The 20,577-nt window shown below is 31.4% G+C and overlaps 3 protein-coding genes across 5 annotated transcripts in view; 1 reads left to right on the top strand and 2 right to left on the bottom strand.

Moving 5' to 3' along the window:
* Nucleotides 1-743: 743 nt before the first annotated feature.
* Nucleotides 744-4,429, bottom strand: LOC146527054 (venom allergen 5-like). Its single transcript, XM_085206522.1, has 2 exons — nucleotides 2,646-4,429; nucleotides 744-1,846 (listed from the first exon to the last, which is right to left on the bottom strand). The coding sequence occupies exon 2, from the start codon at nucleotides 1,768-1,770 to the stop codon at nucleotides 871-873; it is 900 nt and encodes a 299-aa protein (XP_085062648.1). The 5' UTR covers nucleotides 1,771-1,846; nucleotides 2,646-4,429; the 3' UTR covers nucleotides 744-870.
* A 107-nt stretch (nucleotides 4,430-4,536) lies between these two features.
* Nucleotides 4,537-12,543, top strand: LOC146527055 (TBC1 domain family member 13). 3 transcript variants are annotated; one of them, XM_085206475.1, is made up of 9 exons: nucleotides 4,537-4,681; nucleotides 5,443-5,516; nucleotides 5,616-5,741; nucleotides 6,033-6,214; nucleotides 6,473-6,571; nucleotides 7,683-7,893; nucleotides 8,825-9,026; nucleotides 9,598-9,720; nucleotides 10,232-12,543. In XM_085206475.1, the coding sequence occupies exons 1-9, from the start codon at nucleotides 4,662-4,664 to the stop codon at nucleotides 10,350-10,352; spliced, it is 1,158 nt and encodes a 385-aa protein (XP_085062601.1). In that variant the 5' UTR covers nucleotides 4,537-4,661; the 3' UTR covers nucleotides 10,353-12,543. The 3 variants fall into 3 exon arrangements, with proteins under 3 accessions (XP_085062601.1, XP_085062603.1, XP_085062600.1); XM_085206477.1 differs by lacking the exon at nucleotides 4,537-4,681 and adding an exon at nucleotides 5,232-5,287; XM_085206474.1 differs by lacking the exon at nucleotides 4,537-4,681 and having other exon boundaries at nucleotides 5,338-5,516.
* Nucleotides 12,544-13,071: 528 nt separating this feature from the next.
* LOC146527056 (uncharacterized) overlaps nucleotides 13,072-20,577 on the bottom strand; it is a 33,621-nt gene continuing 26,115 nt past the window's right edge. The window contains exons 4-6 of the mRNA XM_085206478.1: nucleotides 17,871-18,035; nucleotides 16,633-16,807; nucleotides 13,072-16,280 (exon numbers count right to left, since the gene is read on the bottom strand). Coding sequence (XP_085062604.1) covers nucleotides 16,080-16,280; nucleotides 16,633-16,807; nucleotides 17,871-18,035 — 541 coding nt within the window. The 3' untranslated portion in view covers nucleotides 13,072-16,079. The remainder of the gene's footprint in view (nucleotides 16,281-16,632; nucleotides 16,808-17,870; nucleotides 18,036-20,577) is intronic.

Below are 20,577 nucleotides of genomic sequence, written 5' to 3' on the forward strand. Positions count from 1 at the left end.
CAAATATTAGTTTTTTCTATGATAAACTTATAAATTGCCTATTTTCTGATATTTTTTAATGTTTTTATTTTAAATCTCTAATTACGTGCCAAATTGCATTTTTTTTTAAATAAATACATACCGATTTGAAAATTATACATACGAGTATATGCCCAAACTTATATAGACTAAAAAGTAGAAAATAATATTTTAACAAGTAGGTATGTAGTATTTTAAGTAAAGCATGATATGTAGTATATATGGAATTAATATCTATTGAGTGTTCGCAGGATAGCTGTCAGTTTATGTAATATTAAAATTATACCATTGGCACAAAAAAGAGCAACTGCAGCACCTTTTTGGCATTTGTGCTAATTCATAATTCAACAAAAAACAATTTATTTATTTTATCTTTACATAATATACAAGTAAATGTGAGCAAGTATAAAGAACTAACACTATTCTTATAAATCATTATAGTATTTTTAAAGTATTTCCTTACTCCTAATCGTTGGGGAGCTATGTCTCTTATCATCAACATCTGCTCAGCAGTGCCATTAGGTGGGGACTACAAAAAGTGAAAATTTATTGTTATAAGAAATTATATGAACATATGACAATAACATTTGGAGAATTCCCTTAATTTCCCTGGGATTCCATCGTGCTAATAACAGTCTCCTTTTTGAAAGTTGGTTAAAAATGCGTCTCAACTTTTAGATTTTTTCACCTCGCAAAAATGAAACAAAGAAAAAGGATAATATATATATGTTTTAAACTTTATTGTCTGCGTATTTACTTTCTAAAATATAACAATGTTTTTTATTAACCATATTGACTAAAAGTGACTAGTACCAATTACAAATAGCATGTAAACAACAACAACATAACAAATTATTCCATTTTTAATTCAGGATCATCTAAAAGGGAACACAGGGCCCTGTGAGCTTTAACACCGCATCTTGTTCCATACGGGCAGTTACTACAAGCTAAACCGGGCTCATATATTGGAAATCCATCAATATTACCAGCGGGTCCATAATTGCAAAATATATATGCCATAATGTTTGGCTCCATTTCTTTCTTTTGTTTCTGTATATTCAAATTACCCCGATATAAAGGTGATTTGAATTCATCTTCATTATTTTTTAATCTTGTGACGAAATTTTCAAGCTTTAAGGATTTAGCAGTTGTCATATATCTTGTTCTTTGTAATAAATTACTTTTTGAAGTCGTAGGGGTAAAATTTGCTATTTTGTTTTCTGGTGGTGTCCGACGTTTACGAAATAAGACACAGGAACTGCGCTTTGTCGTGCACAAAGCTTGTGAGCAACCTATTCGCCAAGTTGATGCCCAGGCTGCGGCAGAATACCAGTGTGCATTACAGCCACCTGGGGCGCTGCAATTTGTTGGCTTAAAAGACCAAACAAACTCAGGGGGAAGTATTCTAGATCCTGAAAACCACGCACCAACCGCGTCTGCCAATATTTGCGCTTCTGTCACTCTGGGAACTATTGGTCTTACATCCATGTTTTGAATAACGTTAAAGCTTAAAGTATTTCTACATTCATCGTGTTTTTTTTGGCATTGACGAGCCCATACTTCAGCCATTTCTTCGAGTTCATAGTCCCAATACATTTTTCTCATATTTGCTGCAGGCGGCTGCCCTGCTTCTAAGCCCATAGCAATATTATCTCTGTGTCGATTGTGCAGTTGGAGAATTTGGTATTTCATCCACGTCGTCATTCCAGATGCAAACAAACGTGGACTGTGCTTATTCTTTGCTACACACATTGTATGCTGATTTTTCAATGAACAATCTGGATGAACACAATAATCAAAAACTATCTCAGTTTTATTAGTGCTTTGGCTACAAACAAATAAAAAGAATATAAAATTAAAAAACCATAAAATAAACATCTTACTCCGAATTAGAAACATTAATGAATTTGACAGATGTCTAGCCAGCATTATGATTGAGAAGTTCCTATATAGAAGAACTAATAAGAACTTCTATATCTTACGTTTTCAAATATTTAAGAGTAATAATAATAATAAATTATTATTATTATTACTCTTAAATATTTGAGTTGATAGGATATACTATGATATAGGTACTAATGAATGCATGTATTGTATATTTTGACATAGATAAAATTTTAAGTTTAGTTCTATTACTACTTAATACACCAATAGTGTTGAGAAATACTCTAAAGAATTTCAATAAATATTTTTTACATTTTGAGGCCAGTCGTGGCACAGGTGCACAGAGTATGACTGTAAAACCGACTGGTTGTGGAGCCGACCGACCGACCCGATTGGTAGAGAATGAACCGATATTAGTTCTAGTTTTTAGATCATTGTAAGGCCTGGTGCAAAAAGAGGAGTGCTATGTTTGACGCGTCTGCCTGTGACAACGTAGCTCCTAAAAAAAAATTAAATTATGCTAGTTTTTCTACAACTTTACGTTTTATTCCGTGCAGCTAGGAACTAGGGTCAAGACACTCTGTTTTCCGAATGAGTAACTATTTACCAGAGATATAAAATTAAAATATATATTTTTTTCTATTTTTTATTTATTTACTTTATTGTCTACACAGGAAAAAAGACACTCATGGTACATAGGTAAACGACATATATATATGATAATAGAAGCCATTACAATTTACCAATTTACTTTTAATATCACTGCACGTAGCTAGCAATTTAAATTCAAATTCAAAATATTCTTTATTCAGATACTCGTAGACTAGTAGTATTGCAAGCACTTTCGTATCGTCGAATGAATATAGCTACGTCCAGCTCAGAAGGCAGTTCTGCTGAGAAGGGCCGACAAGAAACTCAACAATTGCTCTTATCAAAATTGAGGTTACAATTTTATTGGTTAATACAATAATACTATGGTAGCTATCCTACATAAAATTCAAATGATGTTAATTAAAAACATTTTTATGCTTCATATATTCTTGGACAGTATATATCAGTATAGCGCTAACCAAGATGTGTAAAGAAATTCTAAAGGAATAAATCCGAATATTCAAAATTTGAATTTACTTTCAAATTTTCAGATAAAAACTATTACAAACTTAAAATTGTACTTCACTTCATAGAAAGTTGAGGCCAGTCGTGGTGCAGGGGCATAAAGAGTTACTGTAAGCGCGACAAGTCGTGGATTCGATTTCCACTCGAGGAAATGAAAAATTTTAATATTTTCATTTCATTTGGTATCAAGGCGAAGCGAGTACTACTGTACACTGTACATACTACTGTATGCGGAATGCACCGTGAAGCTATAAAGAAATCATACAAATATATGCATACTTAAGTTTGGCAAATTCCATCTATCTAATATAGCGTACCTTTTATACCTTTATGAATATCATAACTTTGACAGTTATAATCAAATCCTCTTTTTTATATTTTCTGTTGAAACAATTTGTTATCTTTGTTTGTTATGCCATGCGTAGTTACACATGTCATCTCAATTGAAACTTTACGTATTTTTAGACTTTACAAAAATCGTTAATTTATTTTATATCAGTTTTGTGATATTTATACGATGACTTTTAAAATTGTATCCATGTTTTTACGCAGTTTTACTCTTACGATGATGATTTTAGGATTCTACTTCACTTCAGAGTGCCCAGAACTGACAAGATTAGACCATTTCTTAATATTGGGAATATGCGGGGGTTTATCTGTAACAAATTTCGGACTTCTTCTGGAAGCAGGATTTCAAATAGATACAGACAAATATCTCGAAGCTGTTTTTTTATTTGGAGGTTCTTTGCTAAATATGATAAATATTACACTGGCTTTTAATGACTTTTATTGGGCTGTAGATTACAGACGGAACCAGACTATGAATATTGCTTTGGTATCGATATTGTGTATAATTTTTTATACTGTTGACGTTATTATTTTAATGTTAAAATAATTAATCAAATATTACAAAAGTATAATATATTTTTATATTCTGAATTAAGCCAAAAACTCACCTAATTTATTTATATACTTACTACACGAGTATTAAAGCATTATACATGTAGAATATTTAACTAACAATTTTATTTTTTATCCTCTCCTGCAATTCTCGATGATTTCCACCGAATTCTGGAAGCATTGAGTGTTGAGTGGTGTAACTCAACTCTGCGCTTAACCTTGACACCAGAGCGAAGAAACGAAAATATTAAATATTTTATTTCCTCAAGTGGAAATTGACACACAACTTGTCGCGTTTACAGCCACACTTTGTGCCTCTATTCGTAAAAGTCTGTTAGTTGTATTTCTTTAATAATATTAATAAAATGATTAAACTCAGTTTTTTTTCTCATCCAGTCTTTGATAAAAAGAATTATTGCCTGTTTCTTGTAAGTAAGCCAAATGAAAAAACTAAAGCAATAGCTTTCTATCCATTTTGGATTTATCACGTCCGCACACAAATAAAGCAACTGAGCGATTGCGTCAGATTTTACGACGAAATATTGTCAATAATATTGTGCCATATACTGAACAATATTATTGCCAATATGGTATTGACAATAATATTGTCTGTGTGTCTAGCCTTTGAGTAAAAGTGTTCTGTGGTCAACAAACAGTATATTATTTACCTAGTTGTTAACTAGTATAATATGTTCCTTGATATTTATGTTTGTTTGGAAATTTAAACAAATTTTGCGATAAAAATGAGTTTACACAAAGCCAGGTAATATTAGTAACTTCAAATCTATTACAATATGTTAACAAATACAATTACAGTTACTTTTTTATAATAATATTATCGATTTTGAATACATTATTACTCTTTTAATCCACACACAGACAAAATTAAAGGAACACACAAAAAGGCATATAGTTGTTTAATTACTAGCCTTTTGTGTAAGTTTTTCGGTCAATTTAAGTTTGATTATTCAATATGAATATGAGACAACAGAAACTAGGATTGGACATTATTTATTTATAAAAATATAGACAAAACAAACATTTGAGACATTTTGAATTTTACAACATTTTTTTAAAAAAAATATTCTTTTCAAAGGTTAAAAATCATAATCTATATCTTGTTTTGCTTCCGCGGGCTGTTAAGAGCTCGAATCGCTCGGTTGGCCCATGCTCCTAATGACACTTAACTGTTCCACTCTCCACAACAACAAAATAAGCTGGGCCACCTAAAATGAGACTGCATAAACAAATTTCTTATCAATAACACTTAAAAGCGCTGATTGTCAACAAACACTTGAAAGGGTATAATTTCTTTTGCATCATTGAAAAATGCCAATATTTGTCATAATGTTATGGTATATAAACGAGGGTAATAATTTAAATAATTGAATTACTTGTTCTACTACCCGTAATTTATAAAAAAAATAGTCTTGTCTTTGTGTTCCTCTGATTGTGTCAGTGAATTAACATGGGAAATATAAGTAGTTATTTTAGATCAATGTTTTGTAAAGTTAAATTTTTCAGGATTAAAGTATTTAAGAAGATTCTAAAAGAAGATGTAGTAAATATTGAGCAACTTCGAAAATCTGCATTCAATGGTAATATTATACTTGACCACATTCTTTTCAATTCATAAAATATATCATATTTAAACTAATAATTAACAATTATAATCTAAATGAGGATTTTGCCTTTAGGTGTGCCCGATGAAAAAGGTTTACGATCTCTTGTATGGAAAATTTTACTCCATTATATACCTCCAGATAAAAGTGCTTGGGAGGGTACATTACAAGAAAAACGACAACTTTATCAACAGTTTAAAGGTAAAAAATAACCTATTCCTTTGATCTTAGTTTAGGACATTTTAGTTTACTTTAGTACGTCAAATATATTATAAAGAAAATTATCACTTGAGTATATAATGATGCTGAACGACAGCAGTGAACTGTAACTGTTACTGTTGTGGGCCATCCACCACTCGGATGGGTGAATCATTAATGCCTTCCCACTATTGTAGGCGGCATGCAGCATTGATTTCTTAAATTTATTTTATTTGATGCAACTCAACATACAATACCTCTATGCAATATTTTATATGATTACTGTTTTTTCAGAGGAAATCATGGTATCTCCAGGAGGGGGTCCAACTGATCATCCACTCAGTCTTAGCCCTGATAGTTCTTGGAGTACATACTTCAAAGACAATGAAGTTTTGCTGCAAATAGATAAGGATGTCAAGAGACTGTGTCCAGATATATCATTTTTTCAATCTGCAACTGATTATCCCTGCCCAGAGGTGAATTAGGTTTATAAGTTTTAGGTGTAAAAAAACCTTCGTACACTATCTGACTGTGAGCATTCACTTGCGCATTGTATATTCAATTCCAACATCAGGGATTAAGTTATTTTCATTTCCTTCCTCTAGCAACAACACATAATTCAGTGTTAAAGTCCACCATCCACAATAATGTAAAATTGAGTGGAAAGTGGAGAATAGAGTGTCTAAGCATAAACTATTACATATGTAGAAAAACTATTTTTTTTCTTTTATTAGATTGTTAACAGTAATGGAGTGAAACGCCTGCATAAACGGGTTGAACAATCAGTTCTCAAGTATTCAATTTTGGAATGCAACGGAATTGGTATTGCAAAGGTAATTTTATAAGAACTTAACTGCATTTGCAATAATTAACAAATAATTTGCAACAAATAACATGATAATAATTTTACTGTAAGTATGATGGGACTTTTAGGGCAATTGAATATTATCATTTCCCCATTCTGGTGACAAGATAAAGTGTGGCAAAGTCCCCCCACTCAACAGTCTTTGCTTTGTAAAGATTTACATACATACCTATGTTTTAGATAAAATATTAAATTGTGAAAAAAACCATATAATAGTATTTTATAAATTTATTATATTTATCACATGCACATATGAATCTATATTCAATGCCTATGTTACTTGATCTTATCTAGTTATGGCCTACTAAACAGATATTAAATTTAAATCAGTTTGTGTTATATCTGTTTGTGGTCAAACTTTAAAGGTTATATTAATAAATAAAGAAAATTTAAATAAATTTTATTACTAATGAAAAATATTTTGGTATCACAAGTGACCAATGCTCCTACTTGCATGACCCACGGTTGGGTTCGCATTCACCAAATTAATATTATTTATGCATCGCAACAAATTTGCACGTATGGGGTTTCCTCCATAATTTTAGCTACACAGTGAACATGTTCAGAAAACATAACATTTAGGTTATATTAAAATATAAAAAAAATGTATATTAAATAAATAATTAATAGTGTTATATGTAGATTGGACCAAATAAATTTAAAAAAATCAGCTTCACGATGTATCCCGCACACAGCAGGGGAGGCGTTTCCCACTTTCCGCCGAAATCTGGAGGCCGTGCGTGTTGACAGAACTCAACGCCCCGCTCTGCATCGACATCAGAGCGAACAAATTAAAATATAGATTTAAATAAATATTTCCTTTTTTTCTTTAATTAATAGTGATCGAACCCACAACCAATCGATTTTGCAGCACACTATGTGCCCCTGCGCCACGACTGGCCTAAATTAGACCAGTTTGTATAATATCCTAATATTTGTATATTTTACCATATTAACAAACATTCAAAGACTGGGCATTTTACAATCCCGTTAACCGGTTTACTGTTTTGATAGTATACTTGTGAATCCACAACTGTTGTTTTCGACATTTTCTGAATATTTTTACTTCTCCTTTCTAGTTGAGCAATGAAATTCGTCGCAACGACAATATAACACATGAGGGCTACACCCCCTTAGAAGAGGGTTGTGAGGCTCATTGGGAAGTTGTGGAGCGTATGTTGTTTATCTATGCAAAATTAAACCCCGGACAGGGATATGTTCAGGGCATGAACGAGATCATTGGACCCATTTACCACACCTTTGCATCAGATCCTAATGAGGAATATAGAAGTAAGTACACTGGATCATTTTAATTGTATTTTTATGATATAATTCGAAGTATGAGTTATTAGGGGTGAGCGGATTGTGAGACTTACCGGTGAAACCTATCCTACCACTAAAACCCAACGGTGACCCTCTCCACCAAAATGCGTCGCCGCCGGATATATAGAACTTTCTCCTAGGGCACCCGCAGCCCCGATGACTTGCAGGAGGATCGGCCTGACCCTCCCGCAGTAGCTCCTCTAGACTAGGTGGAGTAGAAGATGGGCGTGCCGCCTTTTCTACCCCCCTGGCTTACGGCGGCGGAGCAAGTCTGCATTAGCATGCACGCACCCGCTCCGAGTTCTCCTTCAGTACCTTAACTGATTCGCAGAAGGAGACCATTGCAGACCAGTTCCTCTCACTGTTCAGCATATGTTTTCCGAAGTCGACTCTCATCATCTCCAAGCGACTCTCACTGGTTTATAATGCTTCAAAGAACCTGCTGTGTTACAATCTTAATAACTCGCCGTAACTAACGTAACAAAGCTATAAAGGTCATTACTGAATCTAAATGAATGAAATTAATAATGGCGGCTACATAGAATGATGTAGCAACAACATTCTCATTTATCTATTATTGTACTATCAACGTCAAAGCAAGGCACGAAGCGTCGTTTTTCTTTTGCAAATTTACGCTTTTACTTGCACCACGATAGTGAAGGATCTAGTGATGAGACATCCAGTTCACCAATTTTATGACATTGTTCATGTTCTGAGGAGCTCAACGTCGTGATTTGTTACTGGAACAAGGAAGCAACTAAGGGATGAAAATAATTAATTCCTCTGATGTTGCATCGAACCCACAACTGCGACGCATACAGTATTTGCACTTACACTGTGCCACGACTGCTTCTTTTTCCCATGCAGTACTTAATACTTTGGTATACCTTGTTTGCAGAGCACGCTGAAGCGGACTGCTTTTTTTGCTTTACAAATCTGATGGCTGAGATCCGGGATTTCTACATTCGCACCCTGGATGAGACGGAAGGCGGAATTTGTTATAAAATGAGCAAACTCAGTGAGTGTGTGAAAAAAAAAGACCGCGCCGTTTGGGACCATTTAGAAAAGCAAGAGTTGAGGCCCCAATATTATAGTTTTAGGTATTTTCTTATATAACATTTATTTGATTTCTTCGTCTGATTTCTCATGATCACACATAGATGTCAAATCTGATTAAAATTAGATTCTCCTCTATACCTTGTACATAATTAAAGATCTCTAATACAAACTTCTTCTTTCAATTAACCAAATGTACTGAAGTGTATATGAATTTATGGCAGATAACTTAATTTTTTGTCCAACATAATTCATTCAGTATAATAATTGTACTAAAATCTAATTACATCCGCTTCACGCTGTATCCCGCAAAGGGATCCTAGTGTTAAAACACACCGTTCTCCACTTTCTGCCGAATTTTGGAGGCATTCTGTGTTGAGTAGCGGAACTCAACGCGCGTTGCCTGGACACTACAGCGAATTTCATTTGCTCTAGCGCGGACCGAACCCACAACCAGCCGATTTTACAGTCACACTTTGTACCTTTGCACCACGGCTGGCCTCATTCATACATTCATTCATTTAAACGTTAAATTGAATATCGATAAAAACATATTTTTATTTACCTTTTAAATAAATATAAGTTATCATTCACTTTATTTTTTTTATTTTACAGATGGCTCACACTCTTATTGTCTCAAGAATTTTCGCTGCCGGATGTTGAAAGAATATGGGATTCATTGTTTGCAGATCCTCAAAGGTTTACCTTCCTCAATTATATTTGCTGTGCCATGATATTGTAAGTATATCGTTTTTTTTTATCTTTCCGTAAGTGAAGTTAGTGTTAAAATACTCCTTTTTTTAAATTTCAGTATGTTGGTTAGAAATGTTTCATTTATTGTTTCCGTGTTTTGCTTTCTATATTTTATTTGTTTTACTTTCTTCTCAACTGTTGTTAAATCTTTTACTATTTTTGTTAGTTATTCTATATATGAATAAATTTCCATTCATTCTTAAAACTTTATTAAATTAAATATAAAAGAAAAAAATCAACAAATAGGTTGTGCAAGTAGTCTGCCTGAAATAGGAACGAAACTGCAATGTATTTTTTTAAATAATTTGTGTATTTCACTTGTTTTGAGTATTTTTTTGAGTATTTTGTTTCTAGACTTAAGTCTATAATATCCCATAAATAAATATAGTTGTGCATGATTATGCACTTCCAGATTTCCAAAAAATAACAACAGTAAAAACAGTTGTAACTATTATTCACAAAACCATAAACATTGAAATATTGTTTTTATTTTCAGATTAGTAAGAGATAATTTACTGAGTGGTGACTTCGCATCCAACGTAAAGCTACTACAGAATTTCCCTCCAATGGACGTGTCGTTGATATTAAACAAAGCAGTCGAAATATCTAGGAGATAAATGTCTTTTGTTTTTTTTTTTATCTATATAACGTTTTAAGATTTGTATCGTAAATATTTACTTATAGACTTCAATCGAAAGTGTTCTGATAGAGATTTTAACTAAAAATTCAACATTTTTCTATGTAAACTTAGAATTTTTTAAATGTCCACTTTTAGTACAGGTTAAATTATATTAACGGGAAAAGTAAAAGTACTGATGACTTGATATCTTTATTGCAATAAGTACAAGTAGCATGAATATTTTTGATATTTAATTATATATTCTATATTAATTTAAGAACTAACTCTTTGTATAACTATGGCCTATAAACATATCTTGACTTATTTACATCAAGGGTGTTGAGGATGTATGTTCAGTTTCGGATAATTTCAGCCACAGATATAGGATTCTTGAGAAATAATTTGTTTTTTAACATTCTTGTAACATTGTCAGCTACTTCTTCCTCCGGGCCGGCGCCTGCCTTCCTGCTTAACCTACTCCACTTGGTACGATCTGTAACGTGCTGGGTTGTAAGACCACCCCATTCTGTCAGCTATTTCGTTGTTTGTGTGTCTACTAATCGCTAGTCGGCTCGGTCAGGCAAAATCCAAAACTCGTAATAAATCTCATTTAGATCCCACCCATATATCCGTAAATTCTATGGATAACTTTTATTTCGGATATATGATAGTTTCGGTTACGGAGATGTAACGAATGCTTAACATCCTTGATCGGCATAACATATACAGTCTGTTATTTTATCGCTAGAAATAATTTAGATTACAACATTATTTTTTTAGATCTTTTTAGACTTTACGTTATCTGTAATAGTAGTAATTGACATAGACAATAAGACATAACAGTTATTATTGATTTCATTTATCGACTTAATTATTATAAGAATGTAAATTAAATATAAATTTTAGAGACTTTAGTTATATAGTTTTATAATGTATACTAAAAACGTACATAAGTCTATAAAAATACTGTCCTCGTAAACTGTTCACTTTACAAAATTACAACATAATTAAAATAAGGATGTAATATAAACCACTTAGTAATTTCTCATATAAAATACTTGGGCAATAATATTTATTTCTACGCCTGCGACGATATTGTTCAAATAATTTTGTGTAAGACAATATTACAGAATTAAAAGTATACGTCATACACAACTTACGCTCTCCATATTATAATACTGTGTGTGTGTGTGTGACGTAATTTACTTACCTTAAATTACGTCATACATATTTTATTATTTTCTAAGTACTCTCTTATCCTGGCCACAGTTGCCCACATTTCTGACCTAAACCTATTGTGACGTCACATATTATGAAATTTTACACTTTGAAATTATTGATTTAAAATAGATGTGCCGAAGTAATGCAATGTGTAATATTTTTTAGGTGTAACAAAATCACGAAATTTACGTTCCCTCCACCTGTTCATATGTAACCTGTGATTTATGGATGTCTTCTAAGTGAATCTTTGTAGTTTCCTGAAAGATCTCGGCATGTCTGGAACTATCATCAGTTTATTTCTAGAACGTGCTCTAAAGGCGGCGCTAGTAGAAGAGCATTTCTAATTTAGTGTCGATAGAGAGAGGAGATCAAATAGTGGAGCCGCTAAACTAGCTTTTTAGTCCTAGCCAGAAATGATAATTGCCTTTATATTAATTAAATTAATATCTAATATTTAAATTAAAGAGAAGCATCCACCAACGGTCACATTCCAGGGTAACGTCTAATGATTATGTTTATATTGTCTCATAATAAAAAAAACCCTAGGGATATGAATCCCAGGATGTTGAATATTATTAATCAACTGTAAGTAATCTTAACCATAATGTTAATTATAAATAAAGATATAAATTAATAGTTTGACTTGAAATTTATTACGAACTTATTTGAAATAGTTTCATAATGACGGTTGGGTATATATTTAGATATAATTAGAATTAGTCCGCGCTTCTGTTTCTTCATTTCCTAGTACCTACATATTAAAAACATCTTAATTATCAATTACTGCTGTGGTGTGGTTACTTTTTACCCTATTTTTTGTATAGTAATGATTATTTCAATGTTATGTATAAGAAAATGTTGCACATCTTTCATTATAACAAATTTAATTACTTTCATAATTTGTTTATTTACATTTTTTCGAATTATGTAAATGTATATCCAAAATTAAATATAACATATAAATAAAATATGCATTATAATTTCATCTATTCCTTATTTTTACACAATATATTTTTTTCTCATCAATGTTATGTTACATAAAAGGCGTTTTATGGGTTATTGGCTCTCTTTTTCTAGACAACTTCATTTTATAAGATTTTTATATATATATTTTTTAATTTAAACATCTTTTACCCGTGGCTGTGACAGGGGAAATGAAGCCGGCAGACTAACACTGATCATTTCTCTAATTTTTTTTTCAAAACAAACTTTCTTTTAATATCTGAACTCGAAAGTTACATCCATTAAGAGCAGGCAGTCAGTCATTACAAAAACCTTTTAGTCCATGTGTTTATTGATAATAATTACAAAAGTGAAGAACCGACAAAAATGTCTATTTTTTAAATTTTAGCCATAAACGAAACACCATTAATAATACACCATTATCCTTTATTATATTAGTAAATTCTTTATTTTCGTCGATTTTAATAAACATGCCAATAATATAAATCAAGTAAAAATAATAATGCAGACATGGATTCTATAAACAAAAACAATTCGTATTTAAATATTTAATATAAATAATTACAATGTAATCGATTTGTACATATTCATTGATTGATAATAATTATAGAAAGTAAATATTTTATACAAATATAATGTCATTTTTTATTTAGTATTCTGTTACACATCTAATACAATGTAAAGTATTGGAAACGAGAATATACTTAATTTTAGATCTAATATGAAGTAAAATTGAACTATTTTTAATGAAGCAAGCCGCCGCTTTCTCCTTTAACATATAGAACCTTAATGACAGTGTTTTATTAGCAAATAAAAAACATTATTAAGGAAATATATTTGACGTCATTGACACCGTGCACTATCAATCATTGAATTTTAATATCGTAGAATTATTTGTCCAAAGGTTTATGTGACGTGACGTGATTATAAAACGTCGTGGCAGTTTTTAGTGTAATGATCCAGATAAACCAGACTTTAAAAATTATAATCGTTCTAATTTCCTATTTTATTTTTTCCCATATGAGTGAAAAAAAATGGATGCACAGATGCACACATCGTTATGTGAAGCTTAATATATTGGAGATGAAATATAAAAAATAGGAAACTGAATCAAAAAATAATGATATTATTAGAAGATCGAGCACCAAAACAAAATAAATTATGATTAAATGAAATAGAACAACATTTCACATTATGTATACTCTATATTTATATTGGGTTATGACCATAACTTTTGTGCCTAACGTATGCTCCATTTCTTACGAATGTATAGGGAATATTATAATACAATAATTAAAAATGTGTATGTTTGAAAACAATTAACTAGTTAAGAAAAATACTCTTAACAATTTCAAAATATTTTATACAATATAATATTGTATAGAGATATTTACATAAATTTAAATAATTTATATAACAAAAGAATTATACGTGACAAAAGTTGATGGTCACAACACTGTCAGCTTGAAATATTTATTTTTAAAAAGTTCAACTGTATCTAATTTTCTATAAGATTAGATAAAATAAATAATAACACATTATTAAGTCTAACATTTATGTGCATAGTTGGCAACATTCGGTGAAGCAACAACGGCGCGGAATACTTTAAAGGACTACCAAGCGACGCTGTATCTATGGACAGTCGTTGAAACCTATTGCACAAGACATTTTATAGTATAAGCGCAATGCGTTATGGTGTCACGCAAACACTTACATTTTGTTTTGGCTGGCCTTCAAAAATTGTTTTACATATTTACTCAAAATTTTGAGTGTTCCTTAACACTAACAGAACAAAATAATTTAAAATTGAGTATTGAAGATTTCAATAAATTTGATTTACTATGCCAGCTCTCATATATGTCACAGTGACGATTTTGATGTGCTGGTTTAAATCATGCCTATATGCTCAGACACCATAACAAGTTGCGCCACTTATAATTATCCCTTTCGTCAAAATGTACTGATCCCTTCTATAAAATGTAATGGTAAACATCACATCGTACTGACGGACTGACTTCATTTTCTCATTTCTTACACCTACAAACATAGTCTGGTTGGATTTAAAATAATTTAATTTGTTAAATAATTATCAATAACGAATAACCTGAATAATAAATCGTCTTAAATATTACTTTTCTATTTGCCTATCTACTTAAGGAAACATCCATTCACAAGGGATCCTAATCTCATATAAATTTTTCACATTTTCTTAAAAAATCCTATCGAGCCTTGTTCTTTGCCTTCTAATTTTGTCATTTCGAGTACATACCTATCTATAACCATATTATTAATTGATTTATATAATTCTATTATAGCACTATTGTTACAATTAAAGATTTTTAAAATTGTTGAAATATTAGGTAATGTAGTAACAATTTATACAGTAAGTCTGTTCACTATTCATAATGACATGTCAGGACATCTTAAATCTTGTTCAAAATAAACAAGCACCCTCCTTGGCCAAATAGTTTATAAGAAACTGACTTGGCGAGTGCAATATGAAAGATTAAGCTACACATAATTATATAGTGATGGAACATTCAAATACAGTTATATTTTGTAAATAGTATATACTGGACACTTGGGTAGCTAGCAATGAAAATGTATTTTACAGTCTAAGTGTCATATTCATTTAGGTATACGGGTTACTCTCAAATACTATGGAGGTGCTATGTCTATATTGATTAAGCAGTCTTAGTCCAACGAGTCCTATATTTATATAACCATACTAAAACCGAATAAACGAGATCATTACTGCTTTTATATATCAGTACAACCTTCATAACAGCTGACAGTATCCCAGAGATGAATATGAGGTCTTTTGTAAGCATGCATAGGTAGATAAAAAAAAGTATGCACATTACTATCACTTATATCCCCTAAGCACTAGGTAAAATTAATATATTTTAAGGATTATAATACTTTTTATAAATAAACATATAAAAAATATACATTTAAATTATGTTTTAAACATTATTCAACATATAATTAAATCAGTAACAGTCACGAAATAAATTATAATTGAATCATTTGAAATTTTTAAATATAACACTGTATTTAATATTTTTCCTTTCTCTTTTCAATAAATAGCTTTTGTTGTAGTTTTATACTGCAGCAATCCTGCTGAGATTCTCTTTGATGTATGTAATGATGATCAATATAAATACTTTGGTGGGCTTTTACAAATTTGTGTTAAATTTCACCAGACTAGCTAATCAATGTTTGTTTATACCCTCCACAAAATCAATACAATCATTATAAATACTCATAGAACAAATTAATAACAGATAAAACAAAAAAGTTACAAATATAAATTATGTAACCCTAAATAATATTAAAAAAAAAAAGTTAAAATGTAGAAGTATGATGCAAAGTATAGACAGAAATGTGATGTTGTTTGCAGCGCGAATGAACACATATAATGGATATACTTGATGGTACTTCTTGTAGTGGAACATGGGAAGTGATGTAGCACCGACTAAACACCGAAGTGGGGGGTTATGCTAATAAAGTGAAGCGTAGCGTTACCGGCGTAGGGAAATTACTGGATGACACAGCATTTGCACTTTTGCTTCTTCTTGATAGTAACATGTTCAGGCTGCAGAGGTTCCTGGGGGGGCGAGCGCTGAACTTCCACTTGCCCTGAGCGCACTTCCGGCACAGCAACACCATTCTTTGTGCCGTTACTCTTTGGGGTGGTCTGCTGTACTGGGCTAGACTTCGTCTGTGCAGGAGGACTAGCCTGTGTTAAATAATTATTTTAATTAGAGTAACAAATTATCAATTGTGGTGATTTACTATTAATTACAAATGAGACGGATGTGCCGCAATAGCACAGCATCTGATTATAAACATGATGGTTGCAGGTTTGATTCACAATTATTTTTTTTCACTCTCCCCAGTAACAAAATAAAGCGCGCCATTAGAATCCTCTGCACACAAAATCTCGAGAATTGGGCGGGGCGTGCGGGACATCTGTTCTGTCTGCCTAACCTGCTTCATGCGGGCTGCGTGAAACAGGGTAATCAGTGTGAGAAAGAGAAAAATATAAAGAGTTAATATAAAATGTCTTTATAAATACAATAAGCACATACATTGACATTGTTTGCGTGAACTTTCTCCTCTTTTTCATCGGAAATCGGCGACTGGCTCACAACAGGTGGAGTTGGTGTGATTGGTTTACCTCCCTTAATTAAGGAGACAATCTCATCGGCTTCGCGGCTTAGGTCGCCATCCGGACGGAAAGGGTTGTCCCATCCACTTTCAGTACTGAAAATTATAAGTCATGTGTAAATTATTATTGTATGCCCTATGTGGTGGTTGATAGACAAAGTATATATTGTGTGACAAAAGTAACTCTCTCGTAGATCAAACTATACTGAAGAAATATTTTTTTATGTTCTACAATCGTTGTATGGATTACTTCGACTGTCATCTTCTAGCTTGTGAGAACTATCTAACTACTGAAATTTTATGTTAAAAGTGAAATCTTTCAGAGGCCAATATGTCAAAATAATAAATCCCTTGTGAAGTTTAAGAGATATGCAAGTATTATTTCATTAATTAATTTTATTATTTACTTAATCAATATAAATTTATTAAAAAAATTGTTGGCATTCTGTTCAAAAGTTATCAAAAACTGATGGGCAACATACCATTGACTGAAGCAACTAAGGTCACTAAATATTTCCATACATATTATAGGTGAGTACAATATACAACAATGCAACTAGGTAAGTTCAGTATATTGTAACAAACTATTCTGCTTTAGATAATATTACATCACCTCTCTATTATCTATATATAGTATTTTCATCAGAGTAAAACATTTACCAATGTGCAATTTAATATCTTATTAATTTAATATGTAAGTTTTGCATTTTGCAAGTTTTGCATAAACATACAACTATAATTTGTTTTTTTCAATTTTTTTTTCTTTCATTATTTTATATTGAAATAAAAGTTATATATTTTTTTAGAAAACCTATAAAAATTTTAATGTTCAATACACTTCACAGCAGATTAAATCAGCACTTCTTTGAAACCATCCAATTCCGATGACCACTAAGCCATGTCCTTGTCAAGCTATGTTGAAATTCTTATTTATTTGTAACAAATTATTTAGATTGTTAGCATCTCTTTAGAGAGAGAGATCACAAATTTTCGCTATCCAAAGATATATGCCCAGAATTCTAAATAGACAAGACAGAATGCTATATATTAACTATCTAAAAAAAAATTTTGAATTTTGAATAAAAAAATTTTTATGGAAAACAAAATAAAACAAAAATTTAAATATATGAAACTGAAGGTTTACTTTAACTATAGGTACCTGATCTGCCTGTTGTACATGGTGTGGTCTGCCATATCTACGTTAGCAGCAGCTGAGAGCAAATCAGCGTATAATATGTGTGAGTCAGACTGTACAGGTGGCGGGGACAGACACTGCGGCCGCGCCCCTTGGTAGAAAGACACACGAACTTTTGAACGCTCCGAACTGAAACCACCATAAATAATACAGAGTCAATATAATGTATATGATACAGCATTTTGAATATTAGAATATTAGATTATCAAAATGATAATAAATCATATCAAGAAAAAAATATGAATAAGCAAATTTCTAAAGGCAATATTTTATATGACAGAAGGTATTATATACATTGTTTTAGATAATATACCACTTTTCAAACAATTGATTGATAATTATCATTCGCATAAATACAGTTATGTAACATTTGCTTTGCATTCATGGCGCATTAGCAAAACTAACACATGCATATGTTAACATTGTAAATAATTTAGCAGCTCTGGATCTTTTTATAGGAGATGACTGCACCTACATTTAATAATATTTAATAAGAAACATCTTGGTGATTATGTTTTAATTAAGTGTAATTTTGCTATCCACTCAACACACTCTTGTAAAAATGCTGTGAATATGAAATGGAAGCTGACATAACTTCCACTTGTCATCATAGTTAGCAAGGCTAGCATAAATGGCACCCACACATTTGGATATATGAAGAAGGTCATTCTTATAATGAACTTATGACATCAGACAATTTAAGGAGTTGTTACTTTAATATAAGTAGTAAATAAAGGTTTTTTATTTTCATTGTTATGATAAATAACAAAAAATATTTTAATATCTATGTATTGTCCTATAATTACTATGATACAAAACTAAAATAGGACACTATAAAAGTGGTTTATTTGAGTTTATTTAATCTTAATTATATCTTATATATGGCATTTCATGCTAAGCAAGAGAAGTTAATTTTGGTAATAAATATTGGAATGTTAAAAATATAGGTGTGACTCTATAAAGCTGAAAGTCTGTTCAATGACAAAAAAATATAAAAATGGAACATATTCTCATCGTATGTCTCATGTGTTGGCAAAAAATAAAATTTATCAAAATAAATATGAAAGCAATGACGCTCAGCAAAACGGCCTTGTAGCGGAGCACAGGGCGGATCCTCGATTTAGGGTTACGATCGGTGATAGTGAATTTTATAAATAGAAGATGCCAAATTCTATGCCAATATTGTTTACCACTCGTATATACATGGAGGATTCTGACCTTGAGATGCAAATTACTGGATAGAATTAAAAATCGTTTATGTTTATAATTCATTTTTGATTCGTGACGTCATACCGACTGAACTCTACATAATTTTATCCCTGTGATTATATTTTATTCGCGACAGCTCTTTTATCCATATGAATAGCCCTTAATGAAAAGTGTTGTTATGATTTTTTATGTTTTATAGAAAATAGAAGATATTCGGCAAGTGAATTCATAGTGCGCAACATAACAAGTGACGTGAGCTAGTAAATAACATACCTTATAAGAAATATTCACAATTATTGGCGTTCGCCAACATCGGAAACCACACACTAAAGTGCACTTTACAAAAATCGATAAATGATTCCAGTTTAAATTAAAAACATTAGCTTAAATTGCACAATATGACCAGATTCGCTCAGCAGTTCACAACAGTGTACAGTTCCACTGCGTTCACAACATCGATCTCGGAAGTCGCGATCGCGCGCGGCCGTAGCGAATGGAGCGAAGCGGGCGGAGCACAGTCGTGCCAACCTAGTGACGTACTTACCATTCACGAACACGATTCACGATTCTTGTTCAATCTCGATAATTTTAATCGGGTTCGTTCTCACCAATTTACTATTATTTTAAAATAAAGTATTGTAAGTATTTATTTGCGTTTTATTTATTTATATGGTATGATATTGCTGTTTTTTTTATATTAAGTTTATATGTTGTTTTCGAATAATGTGTGAAATGTATGAATTAGTAATCGATTATATAGAAGTAACAACTTGTTATGCAAAACAGGTATGCAATATTTATATCAGCGTTGCCTGATTTTTTCTCGAAAAGCAAGCAAAGAAAAGCGAGATTTTTGAATATTTTAAGGAAAAAAGCGGGAGTCTTTCGCCAATAACTAGACATAAAAAAAATAAGATTTAATTTATTATTTATCCTTTTTTGTGAGTTTTAAAGGAAGCTTCCAATAGTGATAAATATAAACATAAAATGTTTTTTTTTACATTAAAACGTCACCATACTTAAACGATATTGTTTTGGTTTACCATATTAAGTAAGGTAATTAAGTCTTCGGAATATACGTTACTTACGAATATACTTATTTTTATTTCTATCAAATGAAATGAATTATTAGTAATTAAAACTTTAAGGTAACAATAAAGATGTTTCACACTACACGGAATTATCCGTGAAAAACGGGACAATGCCCGTCTCATAGGGACATTTAATTTTTGGGCTAAAAATCGGGACGTCCCGCCAAAATCAGGGCATCTAGCAACGCTGACTTAAGTATGTCTTGAGTTAAAACAAGTAAATTCCGATGACAAATCACTATGTTCTTCACTTAAACTTTATTTATTTATTTTTTAATTTATTACTATCAAATAAACTACTACTATTAAATTTTTAGCTGTAAAGGTGAGATATATATTTTTTTTGTATAAAATTGTTATGGAGGTATAAT

The sequence above is a fragment of the Heliconius melpomene genome, chromosome 21, assembly GCF_056956725.1.
Source record: "Heliconius melpomene rosina isolate 202511_hmr_F chromosome 21, ASM5695672v1, whole genome shotgun sequence".
Classification (NCBI taxonomy): Eukaryota; Metazoa; Arthropoda; class Insecta; order Lepidoptera; family Nymphalidae; genus Heliconius; species Heliconius melpomene.